Below are 22,650 nucleotides of genomic sequence, written 5' to 3'. Positions count from 1 at the left end.
GATATCTCTATATATTTATTGATGATTTATCTCTGGTAACTTCATATATTTACATGCACTTTAAAATCAGGTTGTCGGGGCGCCTGGGTGGCTCAGTGGGTTAAAGCCTCTGCCTTCGGCTCAGGTCATGATCTCAGGGTCCTGGGATTGAGCCCCACATCGGGCTCTCTGCTGAGCAGGGAGCCTGTTTCCTCCTCTCTCTCTCTCTGCCTGCCTCTCTGCCTGCTTGTGATTTTTCTGTGTGTCAAATAAATAAAATCTTAAAAAAAAAATAAAATCAGGTTGTCTTCTTGTTGAGTTGCAAGAGTTCTTTATTCTGGATATAGTTTCTTAATCAGAACTATGATTTGCAAATATTTCCTCTTTATCTGTGGCTTGTCTCTTTACTTTCTTAATTGTGTAAAGAAAAACTCTGTAAGTGTAAAGGCTTTTAGTTTTGATGAATTCCAGTTTATCGGCGTTTTAGTCTAATTGATCATGCTTTTGATGACATAGCTAGGAGCTCTGCCTAATTCATGGTCACAGAGATTTTCTTCTATGCCTTCTAGGAGATTTAGAGTTAGCTTACATTTTAGGCCTTTGAACAATTTTGACCAATTGTGTGTGTGTAATGCAAGGTAGGGATCTAAATTTTTTTTTTTTTGCATGAGGATAGCACCACTTTAAAAAAAAAAAAAAAGATTTATTTATTTATTTTAGAGAGAGGGGGGGGGGTGTGGGGAGAGCGTGCACAAATGGGAAGGGCCAAGGGAGAAAGAGAGAATCTCAAGCAGACTCCTTGCTCAGCACAGAGCTCAGGATGGGCTCTATCCCATGACCCCAAGATCATGACCTAAGCCTAAACCAAGAGCTGGACACTTAACCAAGCCATGCAGGTGCTGCTCTAGCACCACTTTTCAAAAAGATGAACTATCCCCCCTCACCCACCATCGAATTGCCTTGGCACCTTTGTCAAGAATCAGTTAACCATAAATGCAGGAATTTATTTCTAGTCTCTGTTATATTCCATTGACGTAGATGTCTATCCTTATACCAGCCCCACATCACCTTGATTGCTAGAACTTTAGTGGCAGTTTTGAAACTGGGTTATGTAAGTCCTTTAACTTTTTCAAAATCATTAAACTATTTTGGGTCCCCCACATTTCCATATAATTTTGGGATCAACTTGCCAATTTCTACCCAAAAAAACCTCCAGAAAACACAAACCAAACTTATGGGGGATTTTCATAAGGCTTGTGTCGAATCTATAGATCAGTTTTGGGGAGAATTGCCATACTGTCAATTTTGAAGCTGTTAAGCCAGAAACATGGAATGTCTGTACTTTAATTTGGGTCTTCTTTAATATCCTTCAGTAAGTTTTGTAGTTGTCATGTACAAGTCTTAGACCTCATGAAATTAATGCTGTTATGAATGGAATCATTTAATTCTTGAGTTGTAAGAACATAGAAATCCAGTTGGTTTTTTATATTGCTTTCATATCCCAAAATCTTTTGAAGTTGGATCATATCATCCATGGGTAAAGACCATTTTACTTCTTCCTTCCCAATCTGGATACCCTCCCTACCTTCCTTCCTGCATTAGTCTGTGCTGATTGCCATACAAAATGCCACAGGTTGGGTGACTTAAACATCAGAAATTATTTTTCTCACAGTTCTGGAGGTTGGGAAGTCAGGATCAACATGCTGGTAGAGTAGGTCTCATTCTGAGGCCTCTTCTCTTGGCTTGTAGGTGGCTGCATCTTGCCATGTGCTCTGCGTATGCAGGTGTGGGGAGAAAGACAGTGGGCTCCCTGGTTCCTCTTCTTATAAGGACCGTGATCCTACTGGATCAGGGTCCCCCCCCCCAACTCTTATGACTCATCTAACCTTAATTACTTCCTTATTCAGATACAGACAGCCACATTAAGAGTTAGGGGGTGGGGGTATTCATTCCGAAACCACTACCCCCATCCCCTTTTACTTTAGAGCCTCTAGAATATGGTACAGGGTCACACGGGAGTGGTAAGAGCACACCTCCTTGTTTTCTTTCTGTTCTTGAGGGGAAAGCAATCTTAGACCGTTAAGTTAGATATTAACTGCAGGACTGTGGTGCGCTTTATCAAGTTGAGGAAGCTTCCTTGTAGTCTTAGTTTGTTTTTATCATGAATAAATGTTGAATTTTGTCAAATCCTTTTTTTTCTCTGCCTCTATTGAGATTCTCTTTTATTTATACAATGTATTACATTACTTGATGTTTGGATGTTAACCCAATCTTGTATTCCTGGGATGCATCCCACCTGGTCAGGGCGCATGATCTTTTATCTCTGTGTTTCTGAATTTAGTTTGCTAATATTTTGTATTTTTCTTGTAATAGCTTTGTCTGACATCGGTACTTGTGTAGTATTGGCCCTGTAAAATGAGTTGGTGTTTCCTACCCTTCTGTTTTCTGGAAATATGTGAAATGTTGGCATTCATTCTCTCGGTATTTGGTAGAACTATCCAGTGAAGCCATCTAAGCCTGAGCTTTTCTTGGTGAGTAAATTTTAAATGGCTAATTTGATCCCTTTACTTGTGATAAGTCTATTCAGATATCTTTTTTTTTTTAGGTTTTATTTATTTATTTGACAGAGAGAGGGAGAGAGATCACAGGTATGCAGAGAGGCAGGCAGAGAGACGGGGGAATCAGTCTCCCTGCTGAGCAGAGAGCTTGATGCGGGGCTCAATCCCAGAACCCTGAGATCATGACCTGAGCCAAAGGCAGAAGGTTAACCCCCTGAGCCACCCAGGTGCCCCCAGATATCTTTCTTAAGACAGGTGTGATAATTTGTGTCTTTTTAGGAATCAGTCCATTTATCTAAGTCACCTAATTTGCTGACATGTGGTAGTTAATAGAATTTTCTTATAATTCTTTTAATTTCCATAAAGTTAGTAGAATGTCCCCTCTTTCACTCTTGATTTTACTAATTTGTATCTTTTCTCTTTCTTGGTCATCCTAGCTGAAGATTTGCCAATGGTGGTGGTCTTTTTGAAGAACATTTTTGGAGTTTGTTCATTTTCTCTATTTTTCTATTTCATGTTTTTCTGCTCTAAACTGTAATTTCTTCTGCTTATTTGGGTTCAATTTGTGACTCTAGTTTCCTAAGGAGTAAAGTTATGTTTTTGATCTGGATCTTTTTATTTTATACATGTAGGTACAGCTACAAATTTCCCCCAAACACTACTTTAGATGAAGCCCATAAACTTGGTTTGTTGGTTTTCATTTTCACTCACCACGAAATATTTAGTCATTTCCATTATGGCTTTTAGAAATTTAGAATTCAATTTTGTTGTGATTGGAGAACATACCTTGTATGATTTCTGTCCTGTGAATTTTTTTTTAAAGATTTTATTTATTCATTTGACAAGAGAGACAGCAAGAGAGGAAACACAAGGCGGGGGAAGTGGGAGAGGGAGAAGTCTTCCAGCCGAGTAGGGAGCTGGACGTAGGACTCAATCCCGGGACCCTGGGATCATGACCTGAGCCAAAGGCAGATGCTTAATGACTGAGCCACCCAGGCGCCCCTATCCTGTGCAATTTATTACAATTTGTTTTATGGCCTAGATCCATCCTTAGGCTTGAAAGAAATATATATTCTTCTAACACTGGGAGGAATGTTACATAATGTTATATAATGGCCAGCTCTGTTTGTTCAAGTCTTGTGTCATTGATTTTCCTTCTAGTTGTCCTGTCAGTTGCTGAGATTGAGGTATTAAAGTCTCTATTCATGGTTGAATCATCTATTTCTCCTTTCAATTCTGTACATTTTTGTTTATTTTGGGGCTCTGTTGTTTTATATGTTTGTGTTTATATCTTCCTGATGAACTGACTTTAATCATTATGAAATGTCTTTTTGTTTCTAGTAACATTTCTTAAAAACCATTTTGTTTTATGTTAATGTAGCCACAACAGCTCTCTTCCAGTTTGCATACTACATATTTTTTCACCCTTCTTTGACTCTCAAACTGTTTGTGGCTTTGCATCTAATACATGTCTATTTTATTTTATTTTATCTTTTTTAAGATTTTATTTATTTATTTGACAGACAGAGACCACAAGTAGGCAGAGAGGCAGGCAGAGAGAGAGGAGGAAGCAGGCTCCCTGATGAGCAGAGAGCCCGACGTGGGGCTCGATCCCAGGACTCCGAGATCATGACCTGAGCTGAAGGCAGAGGCTTTAACCCACTGAGCCACCCAGGCGCCCCTAATACGTGTCTATTTTAAACAGCAGATAGCTGGATCTTTTTTTAAAAAATCCAGTCTGACAAACTTTGCTGGTTGATTGTCCATTTATGCATAATATAATTATTGGTAAGGTTGGATTTATGTCGTTTCTTAAATATATTTAATATTGATTTTGATCCTTTGTTTCTTTACTGCCTCCTTTTGTGTTGAACAGGTATTTTTAGTGTACCATTTTAATTTCTTCATTGAATTTTTTCCTTAAAGAAGTTATTAGTGGGGTGTCTGGGTGACTTAGTGGGTTAAGCCTCTGCTTTCGGCTCAAGTCATGGTCTCTGGGTCCTGGGATCATGACCCGCACCAGGCTCTCTACTCAGCCGGGAGCCTGCTTCCTTCTCTCTCTCTGCCTGCCTCTCTGCCTACTTGTGATCTCTCTCTGTCAAATGATTAAATAAAATCTTTGAAAAAAAAGTTATTAGTGGGTTCTCTAGGAGTCTTCCATTATATCCATCTTAATCACAATCTAGTTTAGATTATTACTAGCTTTATTAGGGTAAAATGTAGAAACGTCTATAATATAGTTCCATTTCCTCCCCCTCCTTTATGCTGTTATCGTTATATGTTGTTATGTTACTATATATGTGTGTGTGTGTGTGTGTGTGTGTGTGTGTGTGTGTGTGTATAAAACAATCCCCAAATGTAATTTTATTATTGTTTTATGCAATCATGTCTTCCAGATTAGAATTTGAGAGAAGGAAAAATGTTTATATACAATTTTACATTTACCATGTATTTATCTTTTCCAGTGATTTTGTTAATGTAGATTTTAGTTATCTGGTGTCATTTATTCTCAATTTCAAAAGACCTCCTTTAGTATATCGGATAAAGCAGGTCACTACCAACAAATTCTACCTTTATCAAAGAATATTTTTATTTCACTATTACTTTTGAAAGATGGGTTTTGCTTGACATAGAATACTTGGTATTTACTGAGAATATTTTTTCTTTCAGCACTTTGAAAATACCATTACATTGTGTCTCTATTGTTTCTGATGAATATTAAGCCATTATTTATATTGTTTCTGTATACGTGGTGAGTCATTTTTTTCTTGCTCTAAGATTTTTCATTGTCTTTTTCTTTCAACTGTTTGATTCTAATATGTACAGGTGGGGATCTCTCTAGATTCACCCTACTTGGGGTTCATTGAGCTTCCCTAGGTCAGTAGGTCAACCTTTCAGGCCTTAATGTCTTCAATACTTTTTTCTGCTCCTCCTTCTCTGCCCCTTCTCAGACTTCCATTTTGTGCATGTTGGTTCACTTAACAATGTCCCACGGGTCATGAGGCACTATTAATATAAAAAAATATTCTTTTGCTTCTGTTTCTCAGACTGGATAATCTCTATCTTTAGGTTCAGATTCTTTGTCAGCTTAAAACTGTTATGTCCCTCCAGTGAATTTTTCATTTCAGTTACTGTACTTTACAACTTCAGTCTTTATATAGCTTTTTTAAAAAATATCTCTTTATTCAGATTGCCCATTTCTTGACTAGTTGTATATTTCCTTAAATTTCTGAAATAATTTTTAGTTAGCTTTTGTATCAGCTGCATTGAGGTCTGTTAAGTCAAGCAGCTGAATTCACTCGACAGTTTCTAATGACTGCTATGTTTTCCTGAATTAAGGCTTACACTTTACTATTTCTTTGCTTGTCTCCTAATTTTTGGTTGAAAACTAGACATCGGAAATGCATTGCAGCAGCTCTGGATTCTGCTTTTTCTCCCTAAGGGTGATGGTGGTGGCTGTTATTTAATAACTTGCTTGCACAAAATATGTGGAATCTCTTTCCTCAGTGGTCTGTAGCAAGCTGATTATCTTTCCTGGTTTTGTTTTTACTTTTATTTTAAAGATTTTATTTATTTGATAGAAAGTGAGCACAAGCTGGGGGAGTGGCAGGCAGAGGGAGAAGCAGACTCCCCACTGAGCAGGGACCCCCCCCCCCGATGTGGGACTTGATCCCAGGACCCTGAGATCATGATCTGAGCTGAAGGTAGATGCTTAACCAACTGAGCCACCCAGGCATCCATTTTGTTTTTAGATTGTGTGTGTGTGTGTGTGTGTGTGTGTGTGTGTGTGTGTGCGTGTTTGTGTGTGTGTGTACATGAGTGTGGGGGGAGGGGCAGAGGGAGAGAGAGAGAATCTTAAGCAGGCTGCACACTGTGGGACTCATCTCATGACCCTGAGATCATGACCTGAAACGAAATCAAGACTCTATTGCTTAACTGACTGAGCCACCCAGGGACCCCTCTTTGCTGGTTTTAAAATTGCTTTTTATTTTTAAGCCTGGCTTCCTTGGAGTCACCGCCATGTCTGCTTCAATCAGTGATCAGCCGGTAAATGGTTAGAAGTTGCGTACCTCTAGCCAGCCAGGTTTCCAACCTGTTTCAGTGGATCTGTGTGTGGGTAGGGTAGGGGCATGCATTCAAAGTTGGCTCTGGCTTTGACTTTTCACAGGCCCTCTCATGTCTCCTCTGCATATGCGGGCAAACAGTCAGCAAGGGATGTATGAAGAGCATGTCAAGGTCCTTTATGGCTATCTCATTTCCTCTATCTCCCCGTTAAATTTTAATTAATTTGCTTGCCGCATATAGGATTGCAACCTCAGGCCTGCTGAGCAGGGGGACAGCTCTGTTTTTTTGCTGATGAGATTGCTATTGTTGCTTATAATCAGCTGCGCACATGGGGTTTGCCAAGCCGCAGTTCAAATTGAGTAAGTCTACGTTCAAGTGAGCAGAGCAGCCGCGGATTTTCAGGACTGGCATGCCCCAGCAGAACTACTGCTGTTAAGTGCCCTGGGGTGGCAAGAACGACACAAACTCCTACTGTGCTTTCCTGAAGTTCAGCACATTTTTATGAGTAAACATATCTAAATTTTTTGTATGCCTTTGGACAATTTCCAGTGGTTGCTTTTGACAATTTCATCCAGATTTATTGTTTCTTGAGGAGAGGACTGAGCTCCTTACTCCACCATCCTGGAAGTCCTATCTTCCTCCTTCCTAACTACAATTTTACTTATTTCTATTTGCTACGATGTGTAGTGGGGGGGGCGGGCTTGGGGAGTTGTGTCCACTTTATCCTTTGCTTTACTATTTATTTTTAAGATTTTACTTTTATTTAAGAGAGAGAGGGAGAGAGCACAGCAGGGGGAGTGGCAGAGGGAGAGGAAGCAGCAGGACTCAATCCAGGACACTGAGATCATGACCCAAGCCAAAGGTAGATGCATAACAACTAAGCCACCCACGCACCTATACACAATTTATTAATGGGCATTTATATTCTTTTTTTTTTAAAGATTTTATTTATTTATTTGACAGGTAGAGAATACAAGTAGGCAGAGCAGCAGACAGAGGCAGAGAGAGAAGCAGATTCCCCGCTGAGCAGGGAGCCCGATGTGGGGCTCGATCCCAGGACCCTGAGATCATGACCTGAGCCGAAGGTAGCCGCCTAACCGACTGAGCCACCCAGGCACCCCATTGGGCATTTATATTCTTATGTTTTGCTATTTAAACAATGTAATTACATATTTTTAACATAGACATGCAGAATTGTTTTGAGAGGCTTACTTAGGATTAGAATTGCTAAATTAGGGGCGCCTGGGTGGCTCAGTGGGTTAAAGCCTCTGTCTTCAGCTCAGGTCATGATCCCAGGGTCCTGGGATCGAGCCCTGTATCAGGTTCTCTGCTCAGCAGGGAGGCTGCTTCTCCCTCTCTCTGCCTGCCTCTCTGCCTACTTGTGATCTCTGTCAAGTAAATAAATAAAATCTTAAAAAAAAAAGTTGCTAAATTGTACTTTGACTTGTCTGGGTAATACTTTATTTTCCAAAATGTTTAGACCATTATATGCCTGCCAATCATGCATGAATTTCTGTTTTCCTACTTCCATGCTCATACCTCTTATAGTCAGACTTTAATTATTGCTAGTCTCTAATGTGTAATAGTCTCTATGAAGGTTTTACTTTGCATTTCATTGTTTACTACTGCAGTTGAATATATTTTTATTCAATATATTTTTACTATTTGAAATTTAATAGTTTCTTCTTCTGTAAATGTGTTCCTTTGAACTCTAGGTGGTTTTAATGTTCTCAGTGCTAACAATGGCATTTTATAAACATTGCAAATCTTCTTTTGGTGCTTGACTTCTTTTCACTCTTATTGCTGTCTTTTAAGGGACAAAAGTTATTTTGTAAAATTTCCATTTCTTTTATGACTTAAATGTTTTGCCTTATTTAAAATCTTTTCCTACCCCAAAGTCATACAACTATTCAGTGTTTTCTTCTAAGAAGATTTAAATTTTTGTTCATCAGATTTAAATTTTTAATTTATCTGGAATTTATTTTTCTTTAAAGATTTTATTTATTTTATATTTATTTACTAAAGATTTATGTTTTGAGATAGAGTGAGAGTAAGCGAGAGAGAGAGAGAGCAATAGCTGGGGGCAGAGGGAGAAGCAAGCTCTCCACTGAGCAGGGAGCTCAATGCAGAGCTCAATCCCAGGACCCTGAGATCATGACCTGAGCTGAAGGCAGACTGAGCCACCTAGGGACCCCTGGAATTTATTTTTCTTATGAAGGTAGGAATCTAATTTCATTTCTTCCACACGTTCAATGGTACCAGCACTTGGCTTAAAAGCCCATCCCTTCCCCAATAATATATAAGGCCAATGCAGTCAGATCAGGTTGCTATTTATACTTTAGTTTGTTTATGGGTATTTGAGATCTTCATTGAAATTGCACTTACAAATGCTTTATTTTCTTCAAAGAATCAATATCTGTTGCTTTTTAAATTTCCATATTGTACATTTATTTTCTACTTCATGGATCTCTACTCTTATTCCTTCCTACTTTTGTTGGCTCAAATTTGCTCTGCTTTTTCTAATTTCTTCAGATGGACGTTTAGATAATTTTCAGATATGAATCATTATAATGTATTCATTTTGGCTAAAAACTTCTTATGAACATTAAGTGCATCCCCCAGCTTTTGTATATCATATTTTCATGATGACTCAGTTAAAAATAATTTTCTATTTTCCATTTTCATTTGTCCTTTGATGAGTTAGTTAATACTATACTGTGTAATTTCCAAACATTTTAGGATTTTTGTTACCTCTTTTTGTTATTCATTTGTACCTTGACTGCATGATCAGAGGATATATTCTATATAATTTCTATCCTTTGTTGATATTTTATTTACAGTCCAAAATAGGTTAATCCTGGAAACTGTTCCAGAATACTTGGGAAAAAAAAAAAAAGTATCCTGTAGTTGTTGATAGTGTTCCAAACACATCAACATTTTTTTTTTCACATCAACATTTTAAAAAATTTTTTTCCTTTCCCAAATCTATATCCTTATCTTTAAATTGTCTCTTCTCTCAGGTTCTAGGGGAAGTCTGTTAAAATCTCCAGATATGATTATAGGTTTATCATCTGTTTTTGCTTTATATCTGTCAAGCTTATGTTTTAAATATATACAAATTTCAGACTGCCTTAGCCTGTTGATTTCTTTTATAAATATGATAGGTCCTTTTGTCTCTGGTATTACTTTTTAGATGTATGTGTTAAATACAGTAAGCCGTATGAATCTCAGGTATACAGCCTCCTTCATTTTTATCTATGTACATACCTATGAAACCATTACACAGATCAGGGTGTAGATGATTCCATCAACCTAGAAAGTACCATGCTTCTTCCCAATTAACTTTATCTTGAGATCTACTTTCTTAGTAACTTTCAAATATACAATACAGCCCCGTTAACTATAGTTACCATGCTATATATGACATCCTGTGATTTACTTATTGTATAACTGGAGTTTGTACCTTTGACTACATTTATCCATTTCACCCCCCCTACCTCTAGCAACCACCTATCTGTTGTGTATCTAGGAGTTCGTATTTTTTAGATTCCACAAATAAGTGAGGTCACTCAATATTTGTATTTCTCTGTCTTATTTCATTTAGCATTATGCCCTCAAAGCCCATCCATATTGTCACAGAAGGCAAGATTTCCTTGCACTATGTACACACACGTGTGCACACATGCATGCACGCACCCCCCCATCTTATTTGTCCATTCATCCATTGACAGACACTTAGGTTTCTTCCATGTCTTGCCTGTCGTAAATAATGCTGCAATGAACATGGGGGTGCATGTACCTTTTTGAGTTAGTGTTTTTATTTCCTGCAGATAAACACCCAGAAGTGGAATTGCTCAATCACATGGTATTTCTATTTTTATATTTTTGAGGACCCTTACTATTTCCATAGTGGCTGCAGCAATTCACATTCCTACCAAGAGTGCACACGTGTTCCATTTTCTCCTTGTCCACACCTGTTATTTCTTGTCTTTTTAATAATAGTTGTTCTAACAAGTGTGAGGTGAAATCTCTTTGTGGTTTTGATTTCCATTTCCATGATGATTAATGATATTAAGCACTTTTTCACTTACCTGTTGGCCATTTGTAGCTCTTCTCTGGAAAAATGCCTATTCACATTCCTCTGCCCATTTTTTAATCAGGTGTGTTTTGTTGTTTTTTGGTTTTTGCTGTTGAGTCCTAGTTCTTTATTTTGGTACAAGCTCCTTATCGGTTATACCACTTGTAAATGCCGTCTCCCATTCGGTAAGTTGGCCTTTCATTTGGCTAATCGGTTCCTTTGCTGGATAGAAGTTTTTAGTTTGATGTAGTCCCACTTCTTTATTTTTGCTTTTGTTGTCAAATCCAGAAAAAAAAAAAATCACTGCTGAGACTGATGTCAAGGAGCAAACTACCTACTGTTTTCTTCTAGAAACTTTGTGGTTTCAAGTCTTGAGTTCAAGTCTTTAATACATTTTGAGTTAAAATGTTTGTGTATGGCATACAATAGTGGTCCAACTGCATTTTTTTGGTATGTGACCTATTTTCCCAGCACCATTTATTGAAAAGACTGTCCTTTCCCTCCATTGTATATTATTGGTTCCTTTGTTATACACCGTATATATGTGGTTTTACTGGGCTCTCTGTTCCTTCCATTGACCTATGTGTCTGTTTTTATGCCAGTACTGCACTGTTCTGATTATTATAGCTTTGCAATATAGCTGAATCAGGAAATGATGCCTCCAGTTTTGTTCTTTCCGAAGACTGCTTTGGCTATTCCAGGTCTTTTGTGGTTCTATAAAAATTTTACAATTGTTCTATTTCTGTGAAAAATGCCGTTGGAATTTGGATAGGGACTGTATTGAATCAGTAGATTGTCTCGGGTTATTTCCTAAATGCTGAACACTGCACAGGAAAAATCGTGGAGGCTCCTGAAATCTTCCACCAGAGAGGATTTAATTATCTTCTGGCAAGACAAAGGACAAACTCTCTTAAACAGGTTCATCCCTTCTTTGCCCACATTTCTAAAGCATAGATTTTCTTGAATTCTGAACTGTAAGCTTAGGGTGTAACCATGGGCCTTCCTCCTTGGCACACTGTGAAATCCAATTTCTGTTTCCCTAGTATGGTGACATGTTCCCATATTATCTGGTTAACATCTGAACCTCTTAGCTGCTTTTCCTGCTTGGGTTCTTTTTATCTGCCTCATTTGTTTCATTCATTGGCAATTTAGGAATCAGCAAATACCTTGAGAACAAACTGTACTGGAGGAAAAAAGGATTCGGTTCTTCTCTCCAGATTCTTGGCCCCTCAAATCCCGAGTGCTTGCTCTCCTGTGATGTCAAGCAGATGTCCATTTCTCTCTGCAATGCTGTCAGCTGTTGCTTAATATATTTTGAGACCACATTGTTAGGTGCATAGATGTTCATTGACAGTGACCCCTTCTTGCTCTCTTTCTCAACATACAATGTCTGTTTGTGCCTCTTGATAGATTTTTATCTTGAACTATGTGCTTTGATATAAGAATACCACGTTTGTGTCTTGGCTTTGTGATTCCTTTTTGCCTACTTTATATTCTTCCTCCCTTTAATTCCAACCCTGTTATCTTTTTGTCTAAAGCTGTTTTTAAAAGATTTCTAAGTCCTCTCTACACTCACTATGGGGCTTGAACTCATGACCCTGAGATCAAGGGTCGCATGTTCTACCGACTGAGCCAGTTAGGCGCCCCTAAAGCAGTTTTTGTAGACAACATATTCTTAGCTGAAAAAAAAAAAAAAAAAATCGGAGGTTTGTTAATTGGCAAACAACCCGTTTACTGAGAATATTGTTAGGTTGGGCTTCTGAGGGACCACCTCACTTTCTTTTAAATTTCTCCTGTTTCTTTTGACAGGGTAGGGTTGTTTTTTTTTTTTTTTTTTTTTTTTTTTCTGATTTAAAAGTTTATCTTGTTTCTAAAGTGGTTGTCCTAAAAACCATATTCATTTTTATATATTCCTACTGAATTCTGAGAATTTTTATATTAAATATCCTTTGTAAGACCAATAGCACACTTATACTTTTTATCTTTTCCTACTCACACCCTACTGTCCTTTTTATATATTCAGTCTCCAATTTCAGTTCTAGATCATTATACTTTCCATGTCCCTTTAAGACAAGAAAACCACTAGGATACCGGACACCATCACTTGCTACCTTTGTCCAAATACTCCTGGGTTTTCCTCATCCCTTTGGACTTTTTCCCAAGTGTATTTTCCAAGGAAAGTCTCTGTGCTTTCCTTGGAAAGCTGTGTAAACCTCCCAAGCCTTGTACACCTGACTGCTGTCAATGGAAGGGCCGTCTCGTCTGGGTGTACAGTCTTAGGTTCAAGTGCTTGTTCACAGTTCTGCTGCTGTGGAATTGGAGGCCAGTCTGGTACTTTTACCTGCACAGGTGGCCTGCTCTTTCTCTGGCAGTTTTCAGAGTTTGTCTTTACCTTTGTGGTCTTACCTGTCACTAACAGTGTGCGCAGGCTTGGAATTTTTGTTCTCTTTTCTGAGGCTCCTTCTTTCTTAAAATTTCCTACTGCTTTCCCTTTCCTTTCGCAACTTCTGTTATTTGGATTGTTTCCACTTCGGTTCCCAGTCTCTGAACTCAGGCTTTCTAATTTTATCTCAAGCTCCAGTTCACTCATTCCTTCTACAGCTGCCCCACTTCTGCAGGGTGTCTTGTTCGCTTGTGTCCTTTATTTCAACTTTGGTGTTTTACATGCACTGTTTGTTTCTTTAGTCTGCTGCTTTTAAGACTGATTATTACATTTGCCTTGAATTTTTATCCCATCTCTTCCAACAGCTTGGCTTCCGTTCAGTTTGTGTCTGTGGTCTTTTATGCTGGTTCTACTTCTCAGGCATCTAGTTCCTTTGGCTGCGAGTCCAAATTTCCCTGCAGCCTTCAGTCCCAGGGCCGGGAATCCTGGGTGTCCGGAACAACCGTGGACCACTGTTCTCACCTCACCACGTGGTCTCTTTTGGTCAGAATGTCCATTTTAAACTCTAAGGAGTAAGTACTATGAAAGGAGAAATCTGTCTCGGTTGTAATGCTCTAGCTCTAAGGTTTGGAAGGAGCAGGGGACTTGCACTAATTATGAAAGGAGACTGGCTCATTCAGACCCCCCCCACCCCGAATTGTGAACAACCAGAAAAATTGGACAGAATACTCACTACTCTGACTGAAGCTCTGTGTGGCATTACAAGGTCCCAGCATAGATGGCCCCTCTGGCATAGTCCTCTTGAAGGGGCTCCACGGCAGGAGTCCTGTCCCTCATCCAAGGACCTGTGGCCTGCCTCTGCCTCCAGACCCTGTTGCTCTCAAACTGCCTTGACTTGTTGCCTTGACTTTTCTCTCCTGTGTGTGAATCACAGATTTTTGAATCTTTTCCTTGATTATTTTGCATTCTCTTACAGAAATTCCTCAAAGATTACAAAGTCAAGACACTTGGGTTTGGCCTAAAGACGTGGTTAATGTGAGTCAAGGTTACCATCTTCGGTTAAAAAAAAATTTTTTTTCCCAAAGCAAAAGATGGTGATTTTGCTGAAGGTTAATAGGCAAGTGGCGGGCAAACAACACTGCACAGTGCTTAAGAATGCAACTCCTTCTCTTCGGGGTCCCAGCCACCTTCCGTTCTCTCCCTTCACTGCAGCTTTCATTCACAAAGGAAGCTGACAGACCGTCTTGGGGGCTCTGGAGAGGTGGTGATACTTCCTGTGTAGTCAGCACTAAAAGCTGACTGTGGGCAGTGAGGGTAGTTCTTACTGCTTGAGGTCACCATCTCCCCTGTATATCCACAGAAGCATGAAGTGTCTCCCACTTCTGACCATCGAAGCCCCAAATTCTATCTGTGGCCAGGTGTTGTGAATTCTAGTTACTTTGGCCTTAGGCAAATCCCATTTCTGGCCCTGACCGCCGCGTTGGACAGGGCCAGCAATGGGAACCTTTTGGTAGGTTCTGTGATGGCACAGCAGCTGGAGCTCAAGACGTGATCCCTGCACACTGCGGCCGTGCCCCACAGATCACCTTGCTCACCGTAAGCCGGCAGCTGGCGTTGAGGGGTCTGTGTGTAATGACTGGTGTCTCTTTCCTCAGAAAAATATTACTGGAGCCTACCAGCTTGGCAAGAAGCCTTCCAAGTCTGTGGTGAAGGTGATCCGAATTTCAGCCCCGGCCAAAGACGCGGTTTATAACTACAGTATCCAGACCCTGAATTCCACAGAGCTTGCTAAGAAGGAGCTGTATCGAGAGATGGCCAAGGTGAGTGCGAGGCCCAGGTAGGGAGGCAGACAGTCCGTGCTTATACTCCAGACAGAACAGTAACTGGCTAATCCAGGGAGCTCGCTCCTCATCTGAACATAGGAGGCAGCAGGGGCGCTCTGGTGTGCACCAGAAAGCCAAGCAGCAAGAGGAAGGAGACCAGGTGCTGGGGGGAGAGGTGTTCCGTTCCCATACCCTGTGGGAATCCCCCACACACGAGGGAGAGCTGAGAGATGCTCAGCATAGGCTCCCGTGTACCCAGCTGCAAACACCTGCAAGGCCCCTACCTCTAGAAAGCAGCTCGTTGCTGTCACCCCGAAGGAAATACCTCAGCTTAGGCTTCTAACGCATTAGCTCTGGAGAAGGGCTCCTCTGTTGAAGAGAACACGAACATAACCCCCAGTTCAGTTATTCTGAACGGTCTAGTTATGCGGTCAGGAACTGTCATTCCACTCCCATGTGCCACCGTTTCCAGTGTTTGCTTGGAGACTGGAGGGCCAGTCCACCCCAGCGGTGGCTGCTACCAGCCCTTCCCTCTTCATGTCTGCCCCTCGTTTGCAGGAGCCAAGGAAGAGATTCACGTACTCCCAGAAGTACCTCTCGGCCATGGTGGAGCCTCAGGACTCTGAGGAGGAGGAGAAGAAAGCCAAGAAGAGATCCCGCCAGGCCTGGCTCACAGCCAATGGATTCCAACTGACAGGTCTTCACAGAAGCCCGGAAAGCGACTGTCACCTGAGGCTGCCTCCCGTCGGCACCGTCCCAGAGCTAAAAGAGGTCCACGGGGCAGAGTGGGGGCTCAGGTGGAGTGTCCACGGGGACCTCCCTCCTTACTTACTGTGGTGTTCTCTGTGTAGGAGTGGAGGGAAAATGCCGGGTTTGCTGCCATGCTGGATCGAGAGCGGTGGGGCTGGGACCGGCGCCACCAGGACTTCGACTTGTATAGGCAGCCCCCACTTTTCCTGGAGCTGCCCCCTCCTCCAGCGCCGAGGCCTGCGACAGGTAACAGAGGCCCCTGCAAGGCGGAGCATCCGGACGAGGGCAGTCAGGGTCTCTGCGGCTTGGTGTCCTGGCCTTTTTGTTTTCGCTAAAGCTAGGAAGTTGAGTCAGAATGGGGCAGGCATTAATGTGCTGGGCTGGGACTCAGAGCCCTGGATTCTAGCTGGAGCCGCAGTACTAACTTGCTGTGTGACGGGTGAGTCCCTTCACTGCTCCTGGTCTCTGGCACCACAGCAGATGCTCTGAGAAGAGTGCACGTGCAAGCGGGGGCAGGGCAGAGCGGGAGAGAGAAAATCCTCCAGCCTCTGAGTGCGGAGTCTGACACAGGGCCCAAACCTGGGACCTGAGCCATAAACAAGAGCCCAGCCACTTACCCAACTGAGCCAGCCAGGGGGCCCCTCTGGGCCTGGCTTCCCCACTTACATGTTTTATAGCTAAGAAATCGGTCTAAGGGCTTTCTGGGCCTCAACAGGCAAGACGTCTAGATGCCTGGCCAGCAGCTGGGGCAGAGGCTCTGGGCACCTCTGGGAGCTTCTGACTCCCTTCCTGCTCCATGATGTTGCCATCGCCCTGTGTGTGAGAGAGGGAGGGAGTCTAGAAGCATGGGTCCCTTTAGCCTCCTGTTTATAAAGATGGGTCTCCATTTATAGGTTGACAGAGAACCCAAATTTGCTGGTTACCAGAAAGTGCATTCAGGGACAAAGAATTTAGTGACAAGGTTTGCCAGAGAAACCATTCCCTGAAAGCCAGAGCAGATAAACAAATGAATTTCCTTCCTCCCCCAACCCCCGAGGTTGATAATAGCTCCATGAAGCAGGAGGAAATGCCGACAAGCTGCTGAAATTTGTCCCCCCTGCTCCATCTGCTGGCCCATGCTGCCTCCCTTCAGTACAGGCTCTGGGCTCTGGGGCTGCCTGAAGCTCTCCTGTTACCTGTTGGGGTGGCCCGGCCTAGTAATGCCAGGCTTGCCTCCTTGGCCCGAGTGCTGCCGTTGGGCTCCCTGCAGGCCTTCCCAGCCGGCGCTCCCTGGGTACATCTGGCAGCTGGGGCCTCTCCTCCCCACCATGCTTAAAGAAAACTCGAAAATGGCAGCTGGGAAACAAGATGTGAACCAGGGGTCTCAGCCTTTGAAACTCGGCTAGATGAAGAGAAAACCAGCTGCTGACAGGGGTGCCCATGCCACAGGGCCTACGGCGAAGTCCCCTTTCCCAGGACGTGGGGGCTAGACAGCTGCTTCCCAAGTTTCCTTGGCAAAGGCACTCTGTGCAGCCTCCGGTCCCTGTACCGTCCCAGATTCGTACTCTTCTTGCCAACAAAATACTTAAGAAGGTTAGCTCTGATGTCATAAGATTTGTCAACTTTTACCTTTTGAAGATCAGTTATCCAGTCCCTGGCAAAGTGCCGAGGCCAGCCAAGGTGTCTGCGCACCAGACAGACTGTACTTGAAGGGAAAGGAAAGAGTCTGGCCTTCTCCTCCCACCTCAAGACAACATGTGTGGTGGGTTTTCTGGAGCCCCAAACGGCTCCGAATCCAGACAAAAGCTCCAAGCTTGCCTGTGTGAGCACACTGGGACCCACTGTATCTGGCAAGCAAGAGCAGGAAGAAGTCCAGAAAAATGCAGAGGCCTATTAGTATCACCTCAAGATTCTGTGTTGTCCCCCCTTTCAGGAATGAAGGCCAAGCTCTGTATAGACTGTGCAGAGAAAGGCCCCAGGCAGGAAAGACCGTATGCTGTCATGTACCAGACCATGTAATTTGTACCCATCACCTAAGAAAGACCAGAGACGGGCTCAGTAATCCCCAGGACACTGTGGCCTGGCCTGGGCACCTGGTCCTCAGCATTCAGGACCCTCTTCCTGCGGGGTGAGGACGGAACGCACTGGAGGCTATCACTAGAGGGAGGGCCTCAGGGTTCTGAGGAAAAACAGGATCAGTACAGCACAAAGGCTAGAAGGGTAAACACAAATCATGCATTTTATATCTTTTGTTATTAAGTGCATCTGTTCCACCTACAGTTTGTAGGCTGTTTCTTGGAGAATGCAGTCTACAAGAACGTGCGGCCTAGCAGAAGCGGCTCTCCATGCCTCAAACAGGTCCCTGCCAAACTCCTCCCACAGAGCCAGTGCCACAAGCCCGTCGCCACTGTGATGTCTCCGAAACTAGCGGAAGCCCCTCAAATCCCACGTGTCACCAACTGCGTTCTCTCTTTCGCTCTGTCTCTTCAGAACCTGGGACCAGGTCAAGCAGCAGTGCCCCCAGGGCAAAGCCTAAAAAGGTACCCTCAGGTCAGAAGGCCCCTCTGGTATACATGGGGAAGAAAAAGCCCCAGTGCTCCATCTGCTGGAGAAAGTTGTCCATCGATTGGCCATGGCTTGGGGACAGCAGGGAACACTGTTGGTTTGCTTCAGGATGTCCTGTCCAGAGGGTGGGCACAAATGTAGGCCTGCTTCTCTAGGACCTGCTGGGATACCTTCTTAATCTGCTCATCTAGATTTTCTGGAGAATCTGGGAGGAAAAAAAAATAGGTTTGTGAGAACAAATATTGCTGGGGCTGCTGCTGCTTTGAAAAAAAAAGAAAAGAAAAAGCCCACACCCACTGTGAAGGAACCCTGAAGGTAACTCTCCACTTCCACAGCCCCAGAAAGTGATTCTGGCTGCGGGGAGAAACAGGGCTAGGGCTTCATTCTGGAAAATGAAGGGCTCATCGTGTTAACCCCTAAAAACTCTGGATCCTGTGGGAGCAGGGCCTGGAGAAGGACCTTCTTGCCAGTCAAGCCTACGAGAGGAGCAACCCCGTCTCCCTGCCACAGCATGGACCAACACATGCCAGCACCCGGAGCCAGGAGCTGCACAGAATTATGTGCTCCTCTCCTCCCATCACTTGGCAACACGGCTGCGCTCTACAGCAGGGGACACATGACACAGAGCCCTGAGGCCAAAACGACTATAAAGGTCAGAAGAATCTGAGCCGGATGTTTTCAGACATGGCGAAGTGACTACGGTACGAACAGCCCCAGGAGCCAAGCCCCTGCACGGACTAGAGCCAAAGCCTGGGCTATCTGCTAGGAGGGCAGCTGCCAGACTCGGGTGAGGCAGGCTGGGCCACGCCTGTGGGCTCTGACAGTCTTCATCTGCAGGTACATGTTACTGTCTGGCAAGCCATCCTGCAGGTGAACCTGACCTTACTAGCCCTCACTCAAGGGAGAGGTCTGTGAGCAGCCAGCAGGCCCTGGGAGCCTGGCTGTCAACAGGCACCTGCACTCAGCGCTCCCCCTTTGCCCCCCGCAAGGCCTCACTACTTACACTTGTCCAGCTGGGACAGGGTGAAGAGATTCTGGTAATAAGCTTCTGCACAGAAGATGTTGGCCAGCAGAACCTATCAGAACCAAGGTTGAAGTGATGACCTAGGGCACCCCCTCTCTGGTGTGTGAGAAACTCAGCCAAACTCAGCAGCTTGGCCGAGGTCAAAAGGCCTGGCGCAGGAATCAGAGTCTTAGGTTCTAATTCCATCCCTGACTGAACCAGCTCTGTCCCCAAAAGCAAATTATTCAACATTTGTGAGCCTCAGGTTCCTCTGTGGCAGGAAGGCCAACGTAATCCTAGTGCCCACAGGCTGTTGTGGGACAATGCATGTCAAGACCCAGCACACAGGAGGCACTCAGGAACTACATTCCAGCCGCTGAGGGTAAGGCAGGCAGATGGGGTGAGCACACAAACTTTGGGATCCCATTACTCACCTATCCCTCTTTCCACAGGCAGAAAGACAAAAGCGAGTGGCCCTGTGTCCTGAGTAGCACAGACCTTCTCATTGGAACAGACCACCAGTGCTGGCCATGGCCACAACTCAGCAAACCCACTGGCGGCCTAGGCCCATGCCTGGGTGAGGCCCTTGACTTGCCCAGTTCCTTGTCCCGACTGGGCCATGCCGCCCACTGACCCCCTCCCTCAACCACAGGCCTCATTAAAGTTCAGAGGACAAAGCTGGCACGAAAGGCTCACCTCGTGGTCGTGGTTGCGGATCCCCATTCGGATGGAGCGGCTGGCCCTCGACAGCACGGCCGTCATGCCGTACAGGTTGATGAGGATGTTGGCTACCCGCTTCAGGACCATCTGCTCCTCCACGATGGTCTGTGAACACAGAGCCCACGGGGAGACTCACAACCCAGGACTTCCCTCCCCGGGCACAGTTTCAGCCATCTCTAAGACTCATTTCATGAGTCTTAGAAAGTAGAAAGTAAAGGAAACTAACACTGCCTCTCCGTTTGGGTGGTGAAAGCCTGGCTCGCTGGCTGCCTATTTTCCCTTCTGTCTAGATTTGGGCATGGGTCAAGCCAAGACCAGGTCCCAGAAACCTGGCTGAGGCCACAGGCTGTTGCTTACTGTGCTTCATGTCACCCTCAGCAGCAACAGCCTCACAGAACGGGGCCCTAGATCTGGGCCCAGTTGGGGATGCCCTGCCTACTCCAAGGAACCTCCCTTTACTGAGAAGGCACCACCCAAGTGGCCCCTGGGACAGGCAGTTCCACCCTACCCCTCCACGGTGACCAAGATCTCTTTCTAAGCCTGGTCCCAAAGGTGGACACCTGGCAAAACACCCAATCTTCCTGACCCCAAAGTTGGAGGGCCAGCCATCCCCAGATGTGGCAGGGGCCGGGGTACCTTGCCAAAGCGGAGTAGCAATGTCTCTACAGTGCGGCCGAAGTAATACACGTTCTCCTCGAGCTTGTTGGCACTGTCCTAGTATGCCAGGGGAAAGACCACTTAGTGCTACTTCCCTGTGGTGCCCATCCCACCCGGCTGGGGCTCTGGGGCCCAGGCTCTGTTTTTAGGCTGGACCATCCTCCCCAATGCCCTGGTCACAGCCCTCTAGAAGGTGATACCTACACAGGGGCAGGGAGGTAATGCCATCTGTCCCCACTCACTGCGACACTGGGGTGCACCGCTCCCAGCTTCCCTGTCAACCCCAGATCCACAGTTCGGCCCAGGGAGTCTCGCAGCCTTCGGCCAACGGTCTCAATGACAGTGGTCACGTTGCCCCGTTTAAGCTCTCTGCAGAAAGCCCATGGACCCATGAACTCAGGCCGCACTGCTGGTTCCCAATGCCCAGCAACAGCGTTCCTCTTAGTACCTGTTCCCTCTGACTGTCCAAGGCATTAAAGGGACCAACTCAGGACCTAGGTGCTGTCTCACCTGGCCCTGGGCCTGCTGGATGCCTGAGACCACCCCACCACCCCCGTCAGAGAACAGCTGGTCTCTGAGGTAGAGCCACACAGAGCGCTCTCCACAAGCAAGTCATAGCCAGCCCCCTCCACCCCCACCCCGGGGGTGCTCCAGGGTTAAGGAGTCTGCAAAACGCCCTGAGCAACCCATGCCAGGTGCCAGCAGCGATTTCTAATTGCTCCAGCCCCATGATGGGGGTCAAGCGGAGCAGGAGAGTGCAAGAAGAAAAGTGGTCTTGTGGTTGGTAGCCCTGGAGCCCAGCGCCTGTTGGAGGGACAGCTCTCATTCCCTAGGTTCTGAAAACAAAGCTCCCTGCAGTGTGGGTGATGGGAGCTGCCAGGGGAGGAGAGCAGTGAGGGCTTCCTGAGGCAGCCAGCCCCTCCGATCACCTGCAGGTGAAGGCCAAGCTCTGGAGCCCGGCTTTTAAGGCTCTTCTTTCCCTCCCTCCAGCCAGCCTCTGACTGAGCTGAGCACTGCACGGCTCCATGATGCCCATCCCAGGACAGGGTAGCACCCTGCCCTTGCTGCCCCAGGATGGACCTCTGATGGGCAGAGGGAATATGAGGAGCAGCTGGCAGGGCTGGCACCTACTTGATCCTTGCAGTCAGGATGCGGCCGGCGTGCTGCAGGCCTGTCAAGGCAATGTACATCCGGAGAATCTCGTTGGTTCCCTGTGGCCAGAAGATAAGTCATGTTGGCCCCACTGGGATGGCCCTGTCTGTGCTGTGCATGCAGCTGGCTAGGCTACCCCACTGCCCACTCAGTGCCACGGAAGCTGCCACGTTGGAAGCAGCATGACCCTGGGAGCAGGGCTGTGACCAGAGGGTGACAGCAACACACTGGCAACCACCCCCACAGGGACAAGCAGGGGCCTGGCCAGACAGCTGTGGCCTCCCTCGGGATCTACCACCTCTCTCTGACCAGTGATGCAGGAATCCTCCCTTTCTGTAAGCCTCCACTCTGGCTTCTTTATGATGGGAGAAACCACCTTCCCCGGGAGGAAGGGGTGCTGGTGCCCAGGTGCAGTGAATGCTGGGTGGGTGCCACTATATTCCTCAGGGAAGCCACTGGCTGTAGAGGACGAGAACTGGCTGCTCCCCAGTGCCACGCAGCCATACCCAGAGGGCCACCTCTCCTAGCTGCTGTCCCTGCGCACACGGCTCACCACCTGGGATTATCCCCAAACCCCCCACCCCCCGTCAGGACTAAATTCAACCAGGCTGAGGGGAAGGGGCCTCACATGGGAGAGAAGAGCTTGGAGGCCTGCAGGCTAAGGTGGGCCCTGTCCTGCATAGTCTCCAGCCCAGAGCATGTGTTTCACACAAAGGGCTCCATGGCCCTCAAACCTTCTGTCCCCCACAGTCAGGACCAAATTCAACAGGGCTGAGGGGAAAGGGACTCAGAAGCAGCAGTCCTGGGGCAGCAGGGACACGACACGTCCCCCATGCCCTTGGGAAAGTGCCCCTTGTGCCCTCAGGCTGGTCACATCACATCCTGTCAGGCCTCTAAGAGGAGTGCAGGGCTGGGATGCCCGGGGGGGGGGGGGGGGG

At 45.4% G+C, this 22,650-nt stretch overlaps 2 protein-coding genes across 2 annotated transcripts in view; one reads left to right on the top strand and one right to left on the bottom strand.

Moving 5' to 3' along the window:
* LOC111159026 (KIAA1257 ortholog) overlaps window positions 1–17,945 on the top strand; it is an 88,420-nt gene extending 70,475 nt beyond the window's left edge. Inside the window, exons 14-17 of the mRNA XM_022521383.1 lie at window positions 14,719–14,883; window positions 15,445–15,657; window positions 15,738–15,882; window positions 17,896–17,945. Of these exons, the coding sequence (XP_022377091.1) occupies window positions 14,719–14,883; window positions 15,445–15,657; window positions 15,738–15,882; window positions 17,896–17,945 (573 nt within the window). The remainder of the gene's footprint in view (window positions 1–14,718; window positions 14,884–15,444; window positions 15,658–15,737; window positions 15,883–17,895) is intronic.
* The window catches only part of LOC111159027 (acyl-CoA dehydrogenase family member 9), a 42,311-nt gene continuing 37,500 nt past the window's right edge, over window positions 17,840–22,650 (bottom strand). Inside the window, exons 13-18 of the mRNA XM_022521384.1 lie at window positions 21,692–21,771; window positions 20,803–20,929; window positions 20,540–20,617; window positions 19,880–20,008; window positions 19,184–19,256; window positions 17,840–18,385 (exon numbers count right to left, since the gene is read on the bottom strand). Coding sequence (XP_022377092.1) covers window positions 18,285–18,385; window positions 19,184–19,256; window positions 19,880–20,008; window positions 20,540–20,617; window positions 20,803–20,929; window positions 21,692–21,771 — 588 coding nt within the window. The 3' untranslated portion in view covers window positions 17,840–18,284. The remainder of the gene's footprint in view (window positions 18,386–19,183; window positions 19,257–19,879; window positions 20,009–20,539; window positions 20,618–20,802; window positions 20,930–21,691; window positions 21,772–22,650) is intronic.

The sequence above is a fragment of the Enhydra lutris genome, unplaced genomic scaffold, assembly GCF_002288905.1.
Source record: "Enhydra lutris kenyoni isolate GAN:26980312 unplaced genomic scaffold, ASM228890v2 scaffoldscaffold66, whole genome shotgun sequence".
In the NCBI taxonomy this organism is placed as follows: domain Eukaryota; kingdom Metazoa; phylum Chordata; class Mammalia; order Carnivora; family Mustelidae; genus Enhydra; species Enhydra lutris.
The sequence above is the reverse complement of the archived record's forward strand: the minus strand, read 5'-3'. Positions and strand labels throughout refer to the sequence as shown.